Raw genomic sequence first — 21,068 nt, 5'->3', positions numbered from 1 at the left:
ATGTCTGGCTGGCTGAACCAAAGCCATTGCCAACTGAAGTCTGTTTGTAAAATGACTCCTCATCATGCCGCCTAACTGAGTTTGTGCCGATTTAGAATAAGCTTCTTTACAAAGTCTGTAAACAAACACGGCGCTAAGTTAGAGGCTGCCCTGTGGCCCCAGGGAGATGGCTGCGTGTGATTAACAATTGAGTCACAGAGACACATGCGACAGCTCCCTACTTTAAAAAGGAACTTATTTTTGGAAAGTGCCACTGGCATAGAAAACAAGATAAATAACAACAGTTCAACGCAATGAAGTCAAGAGATAAAAAGAAAGTCTTGACAACAAAACATCTCAGGTTTACTTCCTCAACTCAGCACGCCTCTGAAGCTAAACATATACGGTGGTACCACTGGTATAGAAAAGACTCTTCTACCTTCCAGGTGCCATATAAAGATCCAGATGCCATTTAAAAAGAAACTGCTAGATCTAAAGTTTTACGTTACAAGAAGCTGGAGGGAAAGGCGCTTCTTGCAAACGAAGCTCAGAATAAGGTTGAAGGTCACCGGCATGTCATACGCCATCAACTTACAGATTCCGGAGGAGGGTGGCCGGCTCTGTGCCTCCGCGGCGGGCGAGGCCTGACGTGGGTCACGTGACGCAAGGGAGAGCCGTTGGTTGGGAGGGTGGACAGACACTCCCATGATGCCGAGTGGGTGAGAGGGGCAGAGTGCGGGGGGCCTGAGGGGGTCGGAGAGGGACTGGGCTCATCCCCTAGACCTAAAGCGAGACAAAACAAGGTTTTCAGGTCACATTCTGTCCTACAGTGTGTTGCATATTAATATACAGCATTATGGTTTTTATAGTTGTCTGTCTACAGCCTTTAGTTTAGTGGCCCTGTCAGGCAGAAAATGGATGAAATGGAGAGGCAGTTATTCTTAGACCATTACCACTAGTGGGGCAAAAATGTTTAGTTTGGCACGGAGGCTTCATCCTTCAATATGAACTAGCCATGCAAGATTACATACACTGGCTAATCACACAGTCCCTATTAGCATTAGCATGGGTGAGAAAATGTTAAAGTACCACTTGTGTGGCTGAAGAAACATAATACTTTTATTTCAAATAGAGAGACACTTGACCCTGAGTCCATTTTTATTGTAAATACATCATGCCATGTGAGCGCCTGAGGACAATTAGTTGCCAGTCGAGGCACAGAAGACTCACTCTGTCTGGTGGAGACGGGACGGATCCTTCTAGTTCGGGAGCTCCTCTTCTTTATGGCCATCGTGTCCTTTATTCAAAGGAGATAGACGCTTAATGAGCAGGGACTTTATTTAAAACTCTACATCAAGATACGTTAACACAGACGTGATGACGACGCACAAAGCAAGCAGAGAGAATAAGGGGGGGGTTACGTGTTATATTCTGACATTAATAAATTAACTTCACCTCCAATATACTTTGAACCATAACTGTCCTGAACAAACAAAACCAAATAAAAATGCTGTGACTTAATCTCAGAGGGAATCGGTTTGGTCGGACTGTTCCTGAGAAAGTTCGATGTGTTTATCCTCTTCAGTAAAGGAGAGGAGATACGAGGTGTGAAGAAGGGGGAAATCCGCATCTTCTCTGCAGTGGGAAGCAACAGGGATTATGAGAAATGTGAGCTGCGTTCCAGATGGCATTCTTTATACTTTGAGTACACACTGCTGCTGCTGCCCTTACAAAGTACGTACTGTGCCATGTGGTACGCATTCAATTGGGATATGCTACTCTGTCTTCACGTTGCACCTTGAACTTTCCTCTTGCTCATTTATCAGCTGTGCAGAGGATTGTGGCTTTAGAATAGCCAGAAAGGGTGCTGGCTTGCTCGATGCAAAACGCGACCTGATGCAGTCGAACATCCTAGTGTACATTTTCCAATTGCTTACAGTCTCCCTTCAACAGCTCCACAACCCATTGGTATTCAAGTCATATGATTTGCTTGAGTCGGGAACGTAGCAACGTACAATTCAAAAGCTGAAACTAGTGATTTGATTTTACTTTTTCATAAGACATTACTTAAAAGATCAGCTTCCAATAATTAACGCTCAATAATCATATACACCTGTATCCGTGGATTAAAAAGGAACTCACTATTAACACACATTACCGGCACGTCCTCAGACACTTACAATTCCCAGGTTGCCACCAAAGTCCTCATCAGGAAAATCCAGAGACTCCATTATTCTGGACTGTCTGACGGTGCGTCTCCCCGTCCCGGCGTCATCCCAGCGCTTCGCCTGAGACACCTGCCTCAGCTGATGCAACACACGCACATCGAAACACACACACACGGACAGACACGTGCACACAAACACGCCACGATGACACCCGGAACAATATTCTTGGATACAATCTCATAGGACAGGCGCGTGCTAATGATACACAAGACGCTCCTGATCAACGCAGAGAATACTTTGCTGTAGTTTTGCGGAGCCCGTGAACAATAGGAATAAAACGCAATTTCTTGATTATCAAAGCGAAGTGAAGCAGGATAGAAGACAAACTTGCACTGCAGCAAAACGGAGAAAAAGAAAATGAGATAGGCGGCAAGAGGCAGTGAATGGAATGCAAAACAGAGCAGGGCCCGGCAGTGTTATTGCCAAAAGTCTATTTTTTGCCTCCTTTTCCACCGGCTTCATTTTAAACAATTCAATTTTATGGAGAGGAAAACCCGCAGGGGTCCAATCAAGTCCTTAACGGACACAAATCGACTTGTCTTGTTGTCTCCGAGTACAATTTTCTCAGAGAAAAGCTGCTCTATACTTACCACCCTTCATCCTGATATGGTAATAACACACAGCAGCTGATAAAAACAGTGCCTACTTCAGTTAAAGATACTAAAAAACAACTCAAAAACATTCAAGACATTGGATTTCAATGGGTGCTCTATTTTACATAAGGTCTTTTATACCACAGGGGTCCAATAAGGAGCTTCTGCTCTGCACATCAAATTGCACTACTGGTGATTCTTAACTCAACCAAAGTGAATCTTAAACGTTATAATTTTCTCGAGTGTTGACTTTGACTTTTGAGTGTATTCTGCAGGCATTTTCTAGCCGAAGCTACAGCACTAAAATTACTGCACTACACTGATGCAGCTGGAGGCAAAGTTGTATTTAGTTGCCAACATTTGTATCAATATTGCGTGTGATCATAAACAGAGACTTCTTCTTTTGGCTTACGCTTTTAAAATTGCAATGTGTTCGGATTAATCTATGACTCATCTTACTACGCAAAGATACGGATTGAGTCATCATGTCGCACACAAAACAACATATCTAACGTATCTTGTTTTTGGTGAGCAGTGAGGAATGATGTTAAGACTTGGAAACAGTGATCGATCCTCTTAGAGTGGAAACGATCCGACCAAAGAAAAGAAGTCGGAGTCCCGAGACTGAAAACTATGAAGTGCAGATGTGTGTTGAGCCACTCAAAGGGAAGGTTTGACATTTTTCTGCTACGTTTCTACAAAGAAGTCATGCAGAAAGGGCTATTACCAGTACCAGGGTTTTATGGGTGTTGTACAGCTCTTGTAGAATCTGATCCACGATGGAGTTGGTCAGGTAGGATACTACAGACAACTTCACATCCCTGAAAAACAGGAGAGCGAATGGAAAACAGAGGATGAATGAAAAATGAAAAAATCATTATTGCGGCTCGACCTTGAACCGTTACCACCAGCTGTCCTGCTTACTCCAGGGCTCTGTTGATATCCTCTGCTGCTCGCTCCATGAGGGCGTTGCGGATGGCGGAGCGAGGGATCGATACTTGCTCGGAGATGGACGAGAGAGGCGTGCTGAGTCGCTCGGCGGCTGAGCAGGACATTGGACACAGCTCGCGGCACAGGGACACCATCGAGTCCACCACCACCTGGCCCCGGTTGAACCAAGACATGCGTCACACACACACACACACACACATATTCCTAATACAATCTCAATATCTACACAGTCATGACTCTCTGGTTCCAAAGCATTTCATTATTCATGCACGGTGTTTCTTTATCTGCTCGCTTAGATTTCCATCCAGCTCCTTTGCTCTGACTTGTCGGCATCTTTTATTTATGTGCATTGCAGCAATCCATTCATCCGTGTATCAACTGCTAAGAATTCAGATGATTCGGACGACATTCCTTCAGATCCAACTTCGCCAGTCCAAGTTAGACATTTGAACATGAATGGAATTATTGCATATTGATCTGGACCTCTGCCAATTAAAAATACAGCCTTCTGCGCAAAAATTCGAAAAAAAAGCACAAAAAGAAAATGTTAATTATTCTCAAGTAAGTTGAAATTCAATAGAGAGTATCCAAGATTCCTCCTCAGGGTGTGCCGCTTTTTTTTTCTTATCATTCGCCTGCGCTGTGCTATCCCTATGGGAACACAACGCAACGAACAGAAATATTAAAACTGTTCCTGTGAATTTAAATGCTACATTTCTTTTGAAGTCAGCACACCTGCACCACACATCCCCCCCCCCCCCCCCCCACACACACACACACACGCACACACACAGCTAATGGGCAATTTAAATGCAACTAGTCCAGAGCTCCACCACTGTTTATAATGCGGATGCATCGACTAGCTGGTGTCTGCGATTACGGCCACAGTTCCTCCCCCGACATACCTGCAGCTCTTTGTCTGCAGCCTTGGCCAGTTCTCCAGCAAGAGTGTCCAGTCGCTGCTTGACGGGACCGTCCACTGACAACACATGGGCCAACTCACACAGGGAGGGATACAGCTGATCACACACACAGCCGGGACAGGAAAGAGAAGATGTTAGCACTGGATGTGGGGCGATTGAGTATCAACAGGAATATTGCTCATTAAGCAGAATCTCCCCCTTCTGAAAGTTATATCATTCTGTGTATTATGTGGCTGGATTATTAATTATTCAGTAGTATTTAGATGTAGTAACAGGTCGTTATAGAGCTTACTTGACTACATTATACTAGTCAGGTTTGATCAAAAACTAAATTATCATCAACTAGGAGCTGATCAAATGTTTTTTGGACCACATGGTTTTGTTTTCTTTTACTAATTATTTTGATGTAAAATCCATTAACACATTTTGGGTAGCCAGGTTGTGGAAAATCTCTCGAGACATTTGCTGCTGGCTCATTAGAAAGTGAGACGCCTGTGACCCTAATTATGATTTAGAAGGTGCAGGGAACTGAACATTTTGAATTTCCAACAAATAGGTGCTAATTATGCAAGTAGTCTTGCCATCAGCTCCTACAAATATCACCAATTTCATTTTCTTTCCTTTACCTACATTTGGTTATCTTAATTTAAGCCTGTCTAGCTCCAGCTCGGCTTCATTACAGGGAGAAACGGCTCTAAATGGGAAGACTGCTCACATCTGGGAGGCTCCTTTGGTGTGTGAGTGACAGTCATTAGTCTAAGTGGCGTTGACAGGAGGAAGGTTCTCCACTCCTCTGAAGTTTTGGATGGTGCAGGACTATCACAGGTGAACGGTTCATTTGATAAATAAGAAAGTGTCCAAGGAGATTAATCCAAGTGGATATGAAACAAAGAGTGTGGTTAGAAAGTTGCGAAGCTTTGCAATATTCCAAAATGAAATGGCAGCAATATATTCAGGCTGCAGGAGAGAAATGTGAAACAGTTCTGACTCTCTGAGCCAGAGTTTACACAACCTGGCAACCTAAAAGTTATTCATATTGATTATAACAATACTACTATAAATAGGATACCAATTATTATTGAATAATAGATAGATAGATATATACTTTATTAATCTCCATGGGGAAATTTAATTAATCAACCATAAATAAAGTCATCAGTTGCAACTCATTCACCCTTTATAAAAAGCAAAATCTTACTCTGCAAAACAACTGATCCCTATAGCTATCAAGTGTATGTAATGGGGTGAGATCTACAATATTTCCCACTGAAATGTAGTGAAGTATAAGTAGCTTTAAAAGGAAACACTCAAGTACAGCGTAAGTATCGAATATAAACCCAATATTAGCTCTTCTTTTAGCTCAGTTTTTGGTCCCCACAAACCACAGAGAATTATCTGGCTCTTTAGCTGCTTAATGCTCCAATATGTCCTCCAGCTAGTTGCCTACATTGTCTGTCTGCCATCTGACGATGAGCATCCAGTGGGTTTATTAGCTTTATTGCTGAAAACAACACCATTGAGACTAGTGAGAATAAAAACAGAAAAACACTATATTCATGGTCTGTAAAACCAAAACAATGTGCCAAAAGGAAATGCCATAACGATCTGTAGAGCTGACAGGAATTGCAAAGCCAGGTGACAAATATCTGAGTGTTTATTTAAAATGTGATCCATTGCTCATATAAAACTATTACACAGTACGAGAAAAACGGTAGTTTTGTTATTTTCCACCAGTGGTTCAAATATATAAAGAAAAGAAAAAAAGGCGAAATACATAATTTGCGTATCTCGCATTCCTTTGATATTATACGATGCCACACACACGAGAGAAATAAAGCGGTAGTCTACTCACAGCTTTCGAGTCCCGGGCTTCTTTGAGGATTTGCCTGGCCGTCTGGACCTCCTCTCCTTCCTCGCTGCCTTTCAGGACACACACCTGCTGCTGCACCCGCACGCACAGTCGCTCCATCACCTGCGAGCGCACACAGGACGCAAATTTAAAACAATTTAAGCATGGCCCATTAAGATACAAAATGAAATGTCATGACCACGAAATACAGACACGCACTTGTTCGGCAGTGCTGGTGACGAGGCCCTGGTGCAGCCTGAGAGCCTGTTTCTGAGAGAACCGCTGAGTCTGGTTGTTCCTAAGCAGGGCACGCTGGATCTGTTACAAACACACAAACACACACACACACACACACACACACACACACACACACACAAACACAAAAACACACACAAAACACACACACGCGGAAAACAAACAAAAATAAATAGGAGTGGTGGAGATGACAGGTGTTTACCAAGCACTGGGTGCAGGAGATGGGAGACGAGCCCATTTGCATGGTAATAAGGAGACTGAGGAGAGTTCTGATCCCCAGAAATACAAAAGGGATGTCTTTGATTTATTGTCTTGACTCAGCAGGAGGAAGTGTTCCCTGCTTAATCATCTTATGTAAGAAAAGATGGACTCAAGAGCTTCGCGAACAATGTGCAGACAAACAAGAAGCCCCAACCTAAATAAAAGCTTTATACGCTTCATACGCATCACTTAGGATAAGAGCCAGAAAGTGATCTATGAGGCTACTTCCACAGCAGATCCATTTCTAACGCTTGAAAGAACTTGTCAAAACATGGCAGACTGAAGTAAAAAAAATATACTGCATTTTCTTTTTCTTCTCTTTTATGTTTCTGGAGATGTATCTGAAATGCTCTTTTAGCCTGCGAGCTTTTGGGGAGGCGAGATGTTGTGTGCGAGTGACTGACAGCTGAGCCGTGGGAGAAACGGGAGTCTGACGTGCGATGACAACCGACCTGCTCTGTTCACTGCGGCTTACAAGCCAAGCGGCAAACAGCATTTAGTTAGCAGTGGAACTGACAAAAATAACCACACCGTTCAGTTTCACAAATGCTAGCAAGCACACGTTCTCCTAATGGATATAAATGTGTGGATTTTTAACATGTAGGTGGTGCAAGATAAGACATCGTAACCAGACCAATGTCTCCACGGTTCCTATTTTCCTCCTCTGTGTCTTTGGAGGCGCCGGCTGTCTGGCTGTCAGTAAATGCCACCGTCATGCGAATGACAAGAAGATAACGCTTTTCTGCAAATGTGTATTGAAATAAAGCGCTTTGATTGGCTGTATGAAAAGTGCATCTCTGATGACTCAGCACATGGACACATATATGAACAGACGAGTATGCAAAGGGATCGATACAGAAAATAAAAAATGTGAACGTGGATACGGGAAGACATCGGCATTCAGAGCACATCTGTGTGCTGCAGCAGGAAGTAGCAGCATGTTAGCTGTGAAATACATCCAAGTGAGAATGTCTGAAGGTTGAATAACAGATGTTCTCCAGGGTCACATGAACAAGAGGCTGGCAAACTAACAAAGAGGGCCGTCGTCCAGCATGCAGCTGCGAGAACTAAATCAGCATAAATTAACCTGCAGGATTGACTCAACAGCCTTGTTTTACCATGGACCAATGATGTACCAAGTTTATTTTAATTGTAGATTAATTTGCTGATCATTTTCTGGATTAATTGTATGGTCAGAAAATCTTGAAAAAATATATCAATATCTAAAAGCCTCAAGTTTCCATCTTCATTTCTTTTGTCTAACCAACAGTCCAAAAAACAAAGTCATATAAGACAAAAGCACCAAATACTTTCATTTTGATTGATGTAGCGTTTGGCATGTTTGCTTGAAAAATAATGCAGATGATTAATTAATTATCAAGATGCTTGCCAATTCATATCGTTTTAGTTTTAAGTGCATCACATTGATTGGTGGTCTTCTGAGGTATATCACACTAATAGGTCATGACATCTGTGATATTCCTATATTAATGAACCTTTCTTAATTTAGAGCACCTCCTTCACATTCTTTAAAATGGAAAAACCCTAAATTGCTTGTTGAATATAACCTAAACTGAGCCATTATAAGAAATCTTTAGTGGATCACCACATACATAATTGTACTGGTTAAATATTGTAACCCTCAGAGGTCTCTGAAAATTAATTGTCTCCTCATACAAACTTATTTATGGCACACATCCCATTGCTGAATTTCCACAGCAGCAATACAATAATTTATTAAAACGTCAGCATTAAATCTTCGCTTTGAATGCACAAACAAATTACAGTCATTCATCAAAAAAATCATCATCCTCACTGTCTTTAGGATTTCTAGAACATGATGCAGCAAATTGAGACGTCACAAACGCTCCTCTCACCTTGGTCAGAGCTTGGTCCGTCTTCTCCGGGGCGCTGCGGTACGCTTGAGTGACATCACCGAGGGGGAGGGGCATGTATTGAAGAGTAAAGTTACTGTCAAGCGGAGGGAAGAGAAAGAGTGAAGAAAAGATGATATTACCATTGCGATAACAAACAGAAATAAGTGTGATGTTAACAAGAACAAACAGGAAACACCCAGGGCACTTATAACTGCAAATCCCAAATACGCAAATACACCCACATACAGACACACACACACACACACACACACACACACACACACACACACACACACACACACACACACACACACTCTGAGAAAACATGACAGTTTGACTGGCATGCACGTCTAAGAACTGATGAAACGCTGTGTAATAGTAAACATTGTACAGAGATGTGTATCTGTGTGTGTGTGTGTGTGTGTGTGTGAGAGAGTGAGAGAGAGATCCGTTTTATGTGTGTACCCCCACACCCTCTCTTCAAAGCTTTTTTTTTTCTTCATTTTTTTCTTCCTTGTTTGCTGTGTGTTGTGTTCGTCTTACTGCTCCAGCGCTCTCGCCACATCTTGCAAGCCTGTCGCCGTGGTGTTGTTGCGATCCCACGTCACACTCCTGAGTGGGATCAAACCAGAAGGAAGTAGGGAGGGGGGTGGACAAGACACAGGAAGGATGGAGGAAGAGGAAGAAAAGCAGATGAGTCACTTTCTGATGCTTCTTAACGCGCGCACACACACACACACACACACACACACACACACACACACACACACACACACACACACACACACACACACACACACACACACACACACACACAATGCCTAGAATGAGTCCGTATCGCGACATTAAGAATGCACGAACTGCCTCGCAACTAATGAGCTTCTGCTACTTCACAGTGCAGTTTCTCCACCTACACTCCACACTGTCTAACTCCTCTTTCTAATATATCAGTCATTCTAGGCCCCTCTCTCCTCTCATCCATCCTCCTCCTACATCTCTCTTCCCTCGACTCGCTCTGCCCTAGAAATTCAATCAGCTCAACCCAAATCCCACTCCTTAGGTGGTCTCCCTCTCCTGTCCCTTTGGTAATTTTTCTCCATCTCTAGTCCATATCCAACCATTTCCCCCATCCGGATACTTCCATCCGACCCCCCGCCGTCTGGTTCCCGTCTTCCTCTGCCAATACGTTCTTTACTTCTCTCCACCTTGAAAACACACACATCTTCGCTCAGTCTTTTCTTTTCTGGTGCAATACATTGTCTGCCTGAAGGCCCATCCACATCTCTGCACCAATTCTCATCTTTACCCCTCCAACTCCTCAGTCTCACCTTCTTATCTCCTACATGGATTTACTCCCCCGGCCGCCCCCCCCCCCCCTCCCCTTTGGTCTTTCAAGCAATGCACTGAACTCACTGTTGTGCCTGTTAGCAACCTCAGCATATCCTCTCCTCAAACCACACCTAACATATTCATTTTCTCTCCGACCCTATTCTTTCATCTGTCCTCTAACAACTCTTTTGTGTTTTTTTTTCCAAGCTCGCATCTGCTTACAGTAAAAATGTATCAAACGCACACCTCAGTGTTGTATTGATCTGCAGGGCTTTGCTGAGCATCTTGGCCCCGGAGTCCTCCAGGAGGTTGCCGCTCAGGTCCACCTTTCGCAAGCAGGCATTGGAGCCCAAGGCGTTGACCACCATCGTGCCCCGCTGGCGAAGCCTTGAGTCAGCCAGGGAGATGGACTGCAGCGCCTGAAGGAGGCAGGAAGACACAACATGGAAGACTTTTTAAAAAGGCGAAATGTGAGGTTGTATTTCTTCCCCAAAAAATATCTGGAAATGGTGTTGGTGTTTTAATGATTATAAAAAAAATAATTAAAAGCTGTTTTTTTTCCACGTTTCTGTATTATTGATTAGTGCAAATCAATAATAAAAGAACCTGGATGAAAAACAGATTTTCAAAAGCTTAAACCCTCCACAGTTGAATCATTACTTGTTTTTGCATTAGGACTTCATCTATAAGTGGTAAATGCAGCAGAGAAGACGTTCCAACTTTTGAGCAAACGGAAATGTCACTGCTTGTGTTAAAATTGGTTTAAACCAACAAGTAAAAGTCTAATCCCCAATTTTTTTCACAAGTTCCCCAAAACCAATTATGTTAAGTTCTTATTATGTTACGTTCTTATGGAAACAGGAATAGTAGTCCACGATTCATTTAAAACAATAGTTTGACATTTCAAAGCTTACTGAGCAGGAGTTAGACACAATTGCACTCTCAAATCCGTATGCTAAATATGAAGCTGGAGGATGAAGACCTGAAACAAGCAGGAACTGGCTTTGTACAAACAAAAAATAATGTTATTTAATGAGCTTTAGAGATGCAGGTTGATGGACTGTGATTCCCTTTGAGTGAGCCATGCTAGCTCTTTCCTCTGCCTACAGTCCTTTTTTTTGCTAAACTCAGTTTATTCTCTTTTTGTTGCTCGCAGCCTTCTGTGAAGTGTTAGCACGGTGCCCTGGATCAAATCTGTGCGGAAGCGCTCGCACAGGCACAAACGAACACACACACACACACACACACACACACACATACAGATGATTCTGACGACTGTGTTATCAACTCTTACTGGGCGCGTTACCCAACAGACCAATCTCTGACAATATTGTTGCACTTCCTTTAAACTTTGCCCCCTCCCATCTGTCCCTCTGTTAGCGTGCTTGCACACACCCATCCAACAGCACTGAGCGCTAGAGAGCATCATTGTGAGCTATCACCATCAACAGTGGTAAATAATTGAGCAAGCAACTTGTCATGCTGGATTTGCAGAGCGGAGAGCAGAGAGAGCCCCGGGAGCCTTCGCCAACGCTCAGACCAAACGGGGCCCACAGACAACATGACTCGTGTGCATGTTCGCACCTTATGTGTGTGTGTGTGCGTGTGTGACAGGTGGGGGATTGCGTTTAAATGCACATGAATGAGGACACGAGAATTTAAACGGTAACAAGTGTGTGTTCGTGCTTTCGGCGACAAATCCTGTGTGTATGTGTAGGCGTGCATCTGCGCGGAACGCCGCTGAGATTTTGTGTACAATATGTTGCATAACACTCCAACTCACACACTCTTCCTCTTGCACCAAATGAACCAGTTTCTGCAGAGTTTCATCCAGCACCCTGAGGAGGCGGAGAGAGAAAAAAAAAAAAACATTCATCATCAGGATCGTCTTCGCAACCATCTGTACCCGCTGGTTCCCCCGTGTGGTCCGTACCTGCCCTTGATGTTGAAGTTCTTCCCCAGCATCAGGTGTTTGAGGGAGGGGTGCCGGGAGAACGCTGGGATGACAGCCAGCAAGTCAGCATCCAAACCTGCGCACGCGCACACACACACACACACACACACACACACACACACACACACACACACTTGAGTATGAGTGCAACTCCAGCAATATTGTGCTCTCCGTGACGCCTGTGAAAACCCAAGTTCTAAAAAAAGATGTTTGATTACATCTTACAGAGATCAGGCCTGAATGAAGCTTCAAGAGAGTTTGAGGGATAGTACGGAGGTTTTAAAGTGGGGTTGTTTGACGTACTTAGTTCCAGGGTTCTTACACATTTTGACCAATGGATTTCCATAACTTTAAACCAAATTTCCATTTAGTGAAGTCTCAGTATATATAGACTCTTGAAATGGGGAGTGAGCCCGAACAAGCACAGATATGAGCATTTGCTTTTGCCACAAGCAAATTGTGCCGCGATCTGGTTATCTGGGAACATCCGGCGAAAGAGCAGACTGGCATCTTCGGATGATTTAAAAAAGAAAAAGCCATCAGTTATCGCTGCATGCTTGTGAGCCAAAGAGAGTAGCACGCTGGGGGTAGCAGTTGCCCTGGCCGCTGTGGTGAAAAGGCCGGTGATAGGGGTCGCTGTAGCTCCGCTAGCAGCAGCGCTCCGATGTCAGCTCCCTTTAGCATGGCTCAGTAATGCCGCCTCCCCCATGTTCAAAATGTCGAAGGATCTGCCTCCACGCAACCTACATTTGGCTCGTCCCAGGTCTTTGTCGGTTGTAACCCATGACGTGTCTTTCTCCATATGTAGTCAAGCATTGTTAAAGCAACACTTCCCTGGCATAGTGAATTATCCCGACCGCTCACAAACCGAGCTACTGTTGCAACAGTAGCTCAGGGAAGCGGACATCATGTCACTTGTTAAGGTGCGTTCCCTCGCAGCCTGAATAATTCACACTTCGAGTATGAGAACGTATACAGTACATATATTAATGTATATTAACTTATTAACTTAGCATATTAACTTATTTCAAACTCAGCATAAATGAACGACATGAACATATAAATATAACAAATTTCCATGACTTTTCCATGACTTTTGGGATTTTATTTTTTTCCTTGACTTATCTAGGCCTGGAAATGAGCATTTTAAAATTCCATGACTTTCCAGGTTTTTAATGACCGTACGAACCCTGTAGTCCATAGTCATACAGTAGTACCAGTGCAGGAGCATAGCAATGTACTGCGGTGAACGGAAGCTAAACATATTGGAGCTATCTAAAAGAAAAAGCTCTACCTAAAGCAATTAATACGAGTGAGCGGTACGTTTATAATGGTTTCACTGCTTTATCTTGCCGTCAGAGCCCCTTTTCCATCTGGGGACCGAAGTCGTTATATCCATTGATGCTCTATTCAAAGCCACAAGACTCCTTTGACAAAAACAGTGATTTTTACCTCACGAAAATTGTTGTTTTTAAAAGAGTTAGTTTGGATTCCCCAGAGAAAATGATTACATACAAGCCCACTTCTAAAAACCCAAACGATGCCTTTTTAGAATTGAACACAAATAAGATGAGGCGTTACCTGTCAAAATCAAACTGAAAGAAAGAAAGTAATATTTTCACTACATTCATTTCTGGGCTGTCACACCAGTGACTCATCATTTACTCTGCCAGGTGCTACATTTCTGGCTTTCAAAGCTCAACGTCTTTTATCATCTCATGGTCGGTTTTAGAAGAACATTTCATTGCCAACTGAAATGCCAAAATACTCATTAACCTCCCACCCACTCATATTCTCCAAAGCTCAAGGATGGAGGATGCTGCTCAGGGGAAGTGGTTACCATGGCGAGATATTTCAGCAACAAAGACATACAAGCCTCATTCAAAGAGCAAAAATATCTTTGTTTAAAAAAAAAAAGAAAAAAAGTGGAGTTTTATTCTTGTTTCAATGACATGAAACTGTGATACGACAGCAGAGGTGGTTAAGGGCCGGATGAGTGCGAGCAAGCAGGCGCTTCAAGGTTAAGAGTTGGAAAGTAAAAACTCCAGCAGCGCTTGAGGTGTAGAGAACACAATGAAGTTCTATGTAGTACGAGCGTTCTTTTTAGTTTTTTTGCTAAAAATGTAGGCCATGTCTTAGTTGATATTGTGCTCTCGAGGTTCAAATTTACTGACAAACTTGCAAATATTCAAATTTACAAAAGCAATAGCATGCAGCAAACTATGGGGTGGAAGGGTGGTGCTCCAAGTCTGGGTCTTTGCTCCGATTGCCCAAATGGTAATACGAACGGAACATAAACATTTGTTTGCTTGTGAATCAATGCGTCCCTGCTGTTTCACAGTGTGGAGGTGTTCGTGCAGAGTGTTCATCTCTCCAGAACCACTGGCTTGCTCAGCGGCTGCTCGGCTGCCAGGTCATCGTATTCGAGCACTTGTACGGCTCCGCGCTTCACTATTCCTCTGACGATACACTAAGGTTACATAACGCTTACGTGGTTAGCTCCCACCACCACCCTAACCTCCTTCTTCTCATGTGTTTGGTTTTTGCTACTGTTTAACTAGCTTAAATTTTCACAAAAGTTTATCAAGGGGGAATAAATCATATAGCTGCTCCAATTCTCTCTCGGCTGCGAGCTTCCTCCAGGAGCTGTTTTTTGACTAATTGAACTTTTTATTATTTGTTAGATATAATACATTGTCAATTACTTTACATTACTTTGCATACTTAAGTGTCTCTGACTAAATTCTTATTCTAATAGTAAACACCACTTTATGTTTTGTTTAAAATGACTTTTACATCTTAACACCTAGTGGGACTCGCATGTTGTGCCATCCTTTAAAAAAGAGGCACTCCAATAATTGTAATCTTACCGTTAACACATTTGGGACAAGGTTGGAGAGGGGTCAAGTGTCCTTGAGCGAGACATTAACCACAAGTCGCTCCTCACAGCAGCCAATTCTGTTTAGGGTGGCTTAAAAAAATATGTGGCAGAGGCTGTGCAGCAGAGCTTCTTCAGCTTTAGCTGTAAAAAATGTGATGTTACCTTAAGTCCTTAAGTTAAAGCCGAGATAACCGTACAAGACGTAACCGTTACCGCAGGGTCAGCTAACTGAACTTCATGTGTAAAATTGGTGGCGTTCCCCTTTAGTATCAAAGCTGGCGGCATTGACTCACTACGCATGCTCTAAAGACTTGCATTTAAAACGAAAAACTGCACATGCCGGTATCCACCAAACCGCTAGAGACCAAAAGGGTTTTAAATACTGCAGTGTGTCTTGATCTGAAAATCTAATTCAGATTAAGTCTGAATCTATTCTATTTGTGTGTGTGTGTGTGTGTGTGTGTGTGTGTGTGTGTGTGTGTGTGTGTGTGTGCGTTTGTTCGTCTCTCACCGTTATCAGAGATGTCTAAAGTCCCCACGCATGAAACTCGAGGAAACAGCTCCTGTATCACCCCAGCGCCCGCCGACCTCAACTGTGGGAGGAAGACAAGAGAGGAGGTGAGACGTGACGGGATTGCCACGAGCGTCTATCTATGATGACGATGAGCGAGTGCACTTACAGCACAGACTAACAGAGCATACCTCACAGCTGCTGATGTCCAGGTGTAAATCAGAGATATGAGGGTTATTGGACAGACCTAGGAACAGAGCCCTGAAGGAAAACACAGGCAGGGAAGGTTGGGAATAGAGAGACAGAGCGGGGGGAAGAAAAAAGAGAGATTAAGAAGGAGGGTGGGGGGCACATAAGGAAAGAGAGGTGAGTAAGAAGAAAAGTAGGAGAAACAAAAGGGCAATTAATGGAAAAAGGCCAGGTGAAAATGACAAATAGAAAAATAAAATTAAAAAAAGAGGCAGAAAGATCAATCCCACATGAATCCAATTGCTTCTTTTCCTCCCTCTAGCAACTCGAGCAGATCCTCCGACTCCCCGCGCTGCACTGCGCTCTCCCCTGCACACTTAAAAGTTTCAGAGCCATTGCTTCATGCTACTTTTCTGTAAGTCCTTTATTCATAGCTAAAAAACAAACAAACAAAAAAAACAAATTCTTTAATATTTGTTCTGGGGAAGTGGCCAATTGTTGCTCATACACGCAAACTCAGCTGGATACAAAAGGAAGACTCCATTTGCACATCAAGGCTCGGCTGGAGGTTGATCTTGTGCAACAGAGAAAAATTTATGAGTTATGCATCGTGAGGAGGTAATGAGGAGAAGTGCTAAGTGGGGAGTCCGCTCCGTCCATTTTGGCTGAGCTCCATCATGCGGCACGCAATCATCTCTATTGTTGCTGGCAGTTTGCTTTGTTTACTCCGCTATTGATTATGTTCCTTGGCTAGGAACAGCTAACAGCAGGCTACACACCTAACAGCGAGGCTGTAAGATAGCAGTACTCCCGACTATTCTCAGAGGAAAACTTGCTTTCCGTTTGGCTTGTTCAGCTTGGTTTTGCTACACTCAGATCTCCTGAAGCTGGTGGGGGCACAAAGTCCTGCTCAAAGACACGTCAGCATGGCGGACGCCAGCCAACGGCGGCGAGGGGGGGGGGGGCATCAATCTGTGTCCTCTAATTGAAGGTGGGCCTTGATGATTGTATCTCACCGACCGTTTGGACGCAAACTGCATTCCGTATGGTCGGAGCTATTTTAGTGTTTAAGCTTGACACGAGAAAAAATGAAAAAGAAAAGGTCTTATATTTTAAAAGTCTCCTCTTTAATCGTTTAATCGCACATGGTTGGATACACAATGTAAAAGCAGTGATTCTGCCTGGGTGTAATTCAGACAATGCTTCAAACTAAAGCACCTTACAGCATCACAAGTGGACCCATTTTTAGCATGAGTGGCCTCAGTTTATCCTGCACCATTTCAAATTTGACTAAATATCGCCGGCTTGTTGACACAGGGAGGCGGCAGCGGTAAAAAAAACAGCTGGGAACGCACTTGAAGAGGTGGACAGTTAGGAATAATGGGTTACATGAGCTATAAACTACTTATATCGTGGACTTTCTTCCCGGATCATCTCCACATTTATGTGAGTGCGCTGCTGCTGGTAGTGAGAAGCAACACTGGCTCCAACGCAGCAAAGAGGAAACACGTCTCCTACACCTCCATATTGGCTACTTTACAGTAATTCATTTGATAATGGGCTTATTACATGGATTTAATTTGCTCCTACGTGTGTGACAAATGCATAATAGAAATGATGAAAGCTGTATTATTATATAATAAAACGTTGTTTTTTTAGCAACACGCTCTTTTTCATCATTTCCAGCCCTGTGTAATATTCCCATAATATCCAAATTAAGTCTTTGATAGTATCTCGTAAGATCTGGATCTCTACCTACTGACTTTATTCCCCACTTCTTATTTATTTAACGTTTGTTATTTCTTCCACATCGGTGACTATATTCATCTTTCTCACATAACATCAGTTTAATCTTGTCTGATGTGCATCTCAGTGCATCCACTTGGCATTTATTGCAGTTTACTTTGCCAACTCGGTGTGTGAATCCCGTCCAGAGGTTTTCTAAATAGAGAACAAGCCACTGTTAGCCAATTAGCTGTCACAGTAGAGTCACACACACCAGTCAGAGCTGATCACAGTCAGAGAGATACTCATGACATAAACACATTGCATGCTGGCTCCTTCACACTTGGACATCTCCGTTGACCCCCTTTGGATGTGGACGTGGCATGCTTCTGGGTTTTGATGGGGCTTTGCTACCTTCACAACAATCACACCTGGCACTGAATTTTTTCATTTTTTCTAATTTACTTTTCACAGGTCACTTTCCCGAACAAAACAATTGTGAGTATATTGACAGTGCATTTTTTAAGGTTTGTTTTGATGTGCGTCGAGATTGATTTGTTCATTTTCCATTTATTTATTCATATCTCCGAGTGATGGATTTTGTAAGTAGCATGGCCATATGCATCTGTTATAACCTCCCAAGGTTGTTTGGTGGATAACATCTTTAACACAATTACATATCTTTTTTTTTCGCTGTATGAAATTATAATCTATTCATATACATGATGACGAATGCAAAAGAGGTCAAACTGAATTGAGGTTACTGCGTATTGATTTGCGTCATGTTTCAAAAGGTCCCTCTAAATCATCGCCTGTGACCGAGCGTTTCTCATTTTTCTTATTTTTTTTTTTTTTTAAATCCCTGGTTTCTTCGCTCGCCTCCTTTCCTTGTGTCCCAATCCCTCCCACCTGCCATTTGAGCAAAGGAGGCAAGGAAGAGACACGGGGAGAGAGGGATCGAGGCAACGTCTCCTTTAGGAGCATTTTAGGAATTGAGACATTCTTCCAGATGGCAGATTGATTTCCGGGTCCTATTTAGAAGGGCGGAGGAGGGCGGCGACGAGGAGGAGGCACGGAATAGAGAAACAAGAAGAGAGGAGTGACTCACCTCAGTGAATCAGGGGGGACTCTCACGGAGGCCAGGCTGACGTGGGTCAGGCTGAATGCGGAGCTGAAGAACTGGCGGAAAGTTGGCAGAGAATCTCTTGCTTTCCTGGATGAGAACAAGAGAAGAAAAACAAAAGACGGGATTGTAAAGTGTGTAGGAGTGGAATGGGAAGCGAAGACCAGGACATAAAAGATAGAGCGCGATCAATAAGGCAGTTAGACAGACAGAAAATAAAAGGAGGTGAGCAGATGATGGGAGCCGATAAGGAGACTGATCGAGACAAGGCGGCGCATGACAGAGGGAGCTGAAAAGGCTGACACAAAGTGACGGGAATTTTGTGGAAGACAAGAGGGGAACTGTCAGAGAGGGAAACTGAACGATGTGGAGAGAGAAAGAGAAGGGTAGAAAAGACAAGACGCCCGGCAGGTGACATTTAGGTCAGAATTATATCAAGCAGACTCTGAAAAGGTGAAGTTGGCATTAATTAACTGCCAACAGTATTTGAAAAAAAAAAGAAGAAAAAAGGTAACGCTGACCAATTATCCAACCATCTGCTTGGCAAGCAGCGGGCATTAGCCTGTCATCAGAGAGGAAGGACAGAGTGTGTATGTACAGTGATACACGAGGGGACCAATCGATGCAGTACACTGGTTACGGTATGTGTTCAGAACTTGTCAAAGCAGCCAATCTGCCAGTTCAGCACCTCAAGGCACAAATAATTCGCCACAGGGGAGTGAGGATGGTAGTGATGAGAGGCTGGGGGGAGGAAGGTGAGAGCGGCAAGAAGGCGGCGTTGGATGAATTCATCTTTTAGAAAATTTAGGTTGTTTTTCAAGAAAAAATTATCCGCTCCCTCTCTCAAACTGAGGTGTTGTTAACTTGCACAGCACAGACAGCCTTTTTTTTCTTCCTCTTCTCACTGCTTATTTGGATCCCACCATTATCTCCGACACACAACAAGTCCAGTCGTCTTTTCCGAGGCGGCGCTTTAAATACTGTTTTATATGACACATCATTTTAGTTATATATATATATATATATATATATATATATATATATATATATATATATATATATACTACAACGCAAAAGTCACTCATAGAACCATTATTCTATGGCGTTTCATGTCAACCTTTTCTTAAAAAAAATTATACGGATGCCAGATTCTTCGGGGCAGGAAAAAGCACAGGTGTAACTAATTCCGCTAACGAGGGCTCAGCTCCATAACTGGAACGCGCCCGTTACGAGCTGCAGCTGTGCGTTTCCTGGCTCGACGCGTCCAAATAGCTGCGAACGGGGGGGCAACGCGCTTCCTTTTACTTTGATTGAACCCATTTTCTTCTGCTACAGAATCAATTAACACCAGATGGCTGATTGTCGGTAGTTTTTCTTTCAAAAAATAAAATCACACATCATAGAGTAATGGAGTGATGAAGAAAAAAAACAAAATGCCAATGGCTCTGCGATGCCGTACGCAGGCACGACACTGCTCCGAGCTACGGTCTCACAAAGACAATGGAAAATATGGACTTTTAGCAGGTATCGTTGTTGCCATATGTTCACTTTCTTTTTCTCCCATGCAAGTGTCTCAGCAGTTGTAAAACAACAATAAACACAATGCACAACAGCAGTTGATGGGAAAGCTGGATAAGTTTTACAGAGATAATTTGTCTTCAAGAGTGATGGACAAAGTTACGGTAAATTAAAAAGTGACAAAGTTGTTGGGCATCATGAACGTCTGTACAAAACCCCTCGACAGCTCGTCTAATAGGATGGTTCAGTCTCAACTTATGTGGTGGACCAACAAACAGACACTACCCCCACTACGAGATAGACCTTGACTTAGATAAATGACCTCACCGTAATGTGCAACTCATCCTTGCATATATATATATATATATATATATATATATATATATATATATATATATATATATATATATATATATATATATATATATATATATACACACACACACACACAATATATATATATATATATATACACACACACACACACATATGCAAGGATGAGTTGCACATTACGTTATACCACAGATAAAGTGACCTTTACTACTTTAAATCCTGCTGACACTACAAATACGCTGTTAACTATGGGCTGCATTTTAATGTGCGTTGACTCGCACAATTGCTGATACACAAAACTACAGCTGAATTGTATTGTTTTCTTTTTCAAAGGTGTTTGTCTTGTCTTTACATTTCTAATACATGCTTCTGATCGGTGATTTTTTCTTTTTTTTTTCTAGAGCTTCAACTCCATATAATCTTTATTTGAACTGACCCTGCTTGCTCTACACTTAAATTAAAATCTAATACTATTTCTCCCAGCTCTGTTGCAGCAGAAAGAGTTCCGCTAAAATATTGTAATACATGCCACAACTTTCGACGTGGGGATTAATAAAGTACCCTTTATTCCATGAGCGTTCCTCGAAGC

The 21,068-nt window shown here is 42.8% G+C and overlaps 1 protein-coding gene across 4 annotated transcripts in view; it reads right to left on the bottom strand.

Annotated features, from left to right (window-relative positions):
* The window catches only part of carmil3 (capping protein regulator and myosin 1 linker 3), a 75,168-nt gene that overhangs the window by 10,061 nt on the left and 44,039 nt on the right, over positions 1-21,068 (bottom strand). For all 4 annotated transcript variants that reach the window (XM_068568606.1, XM_068568635.1, XM_068568626.1 and 1 more), the window contains exons 17-32: positions 18,614-18,718; positions 15,783-15,852; positions 15,592-15,673; positions 12,179-12,275; positions 12,029-12,083; positions 10,492-10,664; positions 9,460-9,528; positions 8,917-9,010; positions 6,743-6,841; positions 6,527-6,646; positions 4,657-4,770; positions 3,725-3,900; positions 3,534-3,621; positions 2,160-2,285; positions 1,210-1,276; positions 575-762 (exon numbers count right to left, since the gene is read on the bottom strand). In XM_068568606.1, the coding sequence (XP_068424707.1) occupies positions 575-762; positions 1,210-1,276; positions 2,160-2,285; positions 3,534-3,621; positions 3,725-3,900; positions 4,657-4,770; positions 6,527-6,646; positions 6,743-6,841; positions 8,917-9,010; positions 9,460-9,528; positions 10,492-10,664; positions 12,029-12,083; positions 12,179-12,275; positions 15,592-15,673; positions 15,783-15,852; positions 18,614-18,718 (1,723 nt within the window). The remainder of the gene's footprint in view (positions 1-574; positions 763-1,209; positions 1,277-2,159; positions 2,286-3,533; positions 3,622-3,724; positions 3,901-4,656; positions 4,771-6,526; positions 6,647-6,742; positions 6,842-8,916; positions 9,011-9,459; positions 9,529-10,491; positions 10,665-12,028; positions 12,084-12,178; positions 12,276-15,591; positions 15,674-15,782; positions 15,853-18,613; positions 18,719-21,068) is intronic.

Source organism: Clinocottus analis, unplaced genomic scaffold (genome assembly GCF_023055335.1).
Source record: "Clinocottus analis isolate CAN_PGR_092001 unplaced genomic scaffold, fCliAna1.0.p SCAF_11, whole genome shotgun sequence".
NCBI classification, from domain to species: Eukaryota; Metazoa; Chordata; class Actinopteri; order Perciformes; family Cottidae; genus Clinocottus; species Clinocottus analis.
The sequence above is the reverse complement of the archived record's forward strand: the minus strand, read 5'-3'. Positions and strand labels throughout refer to the sequence as shown.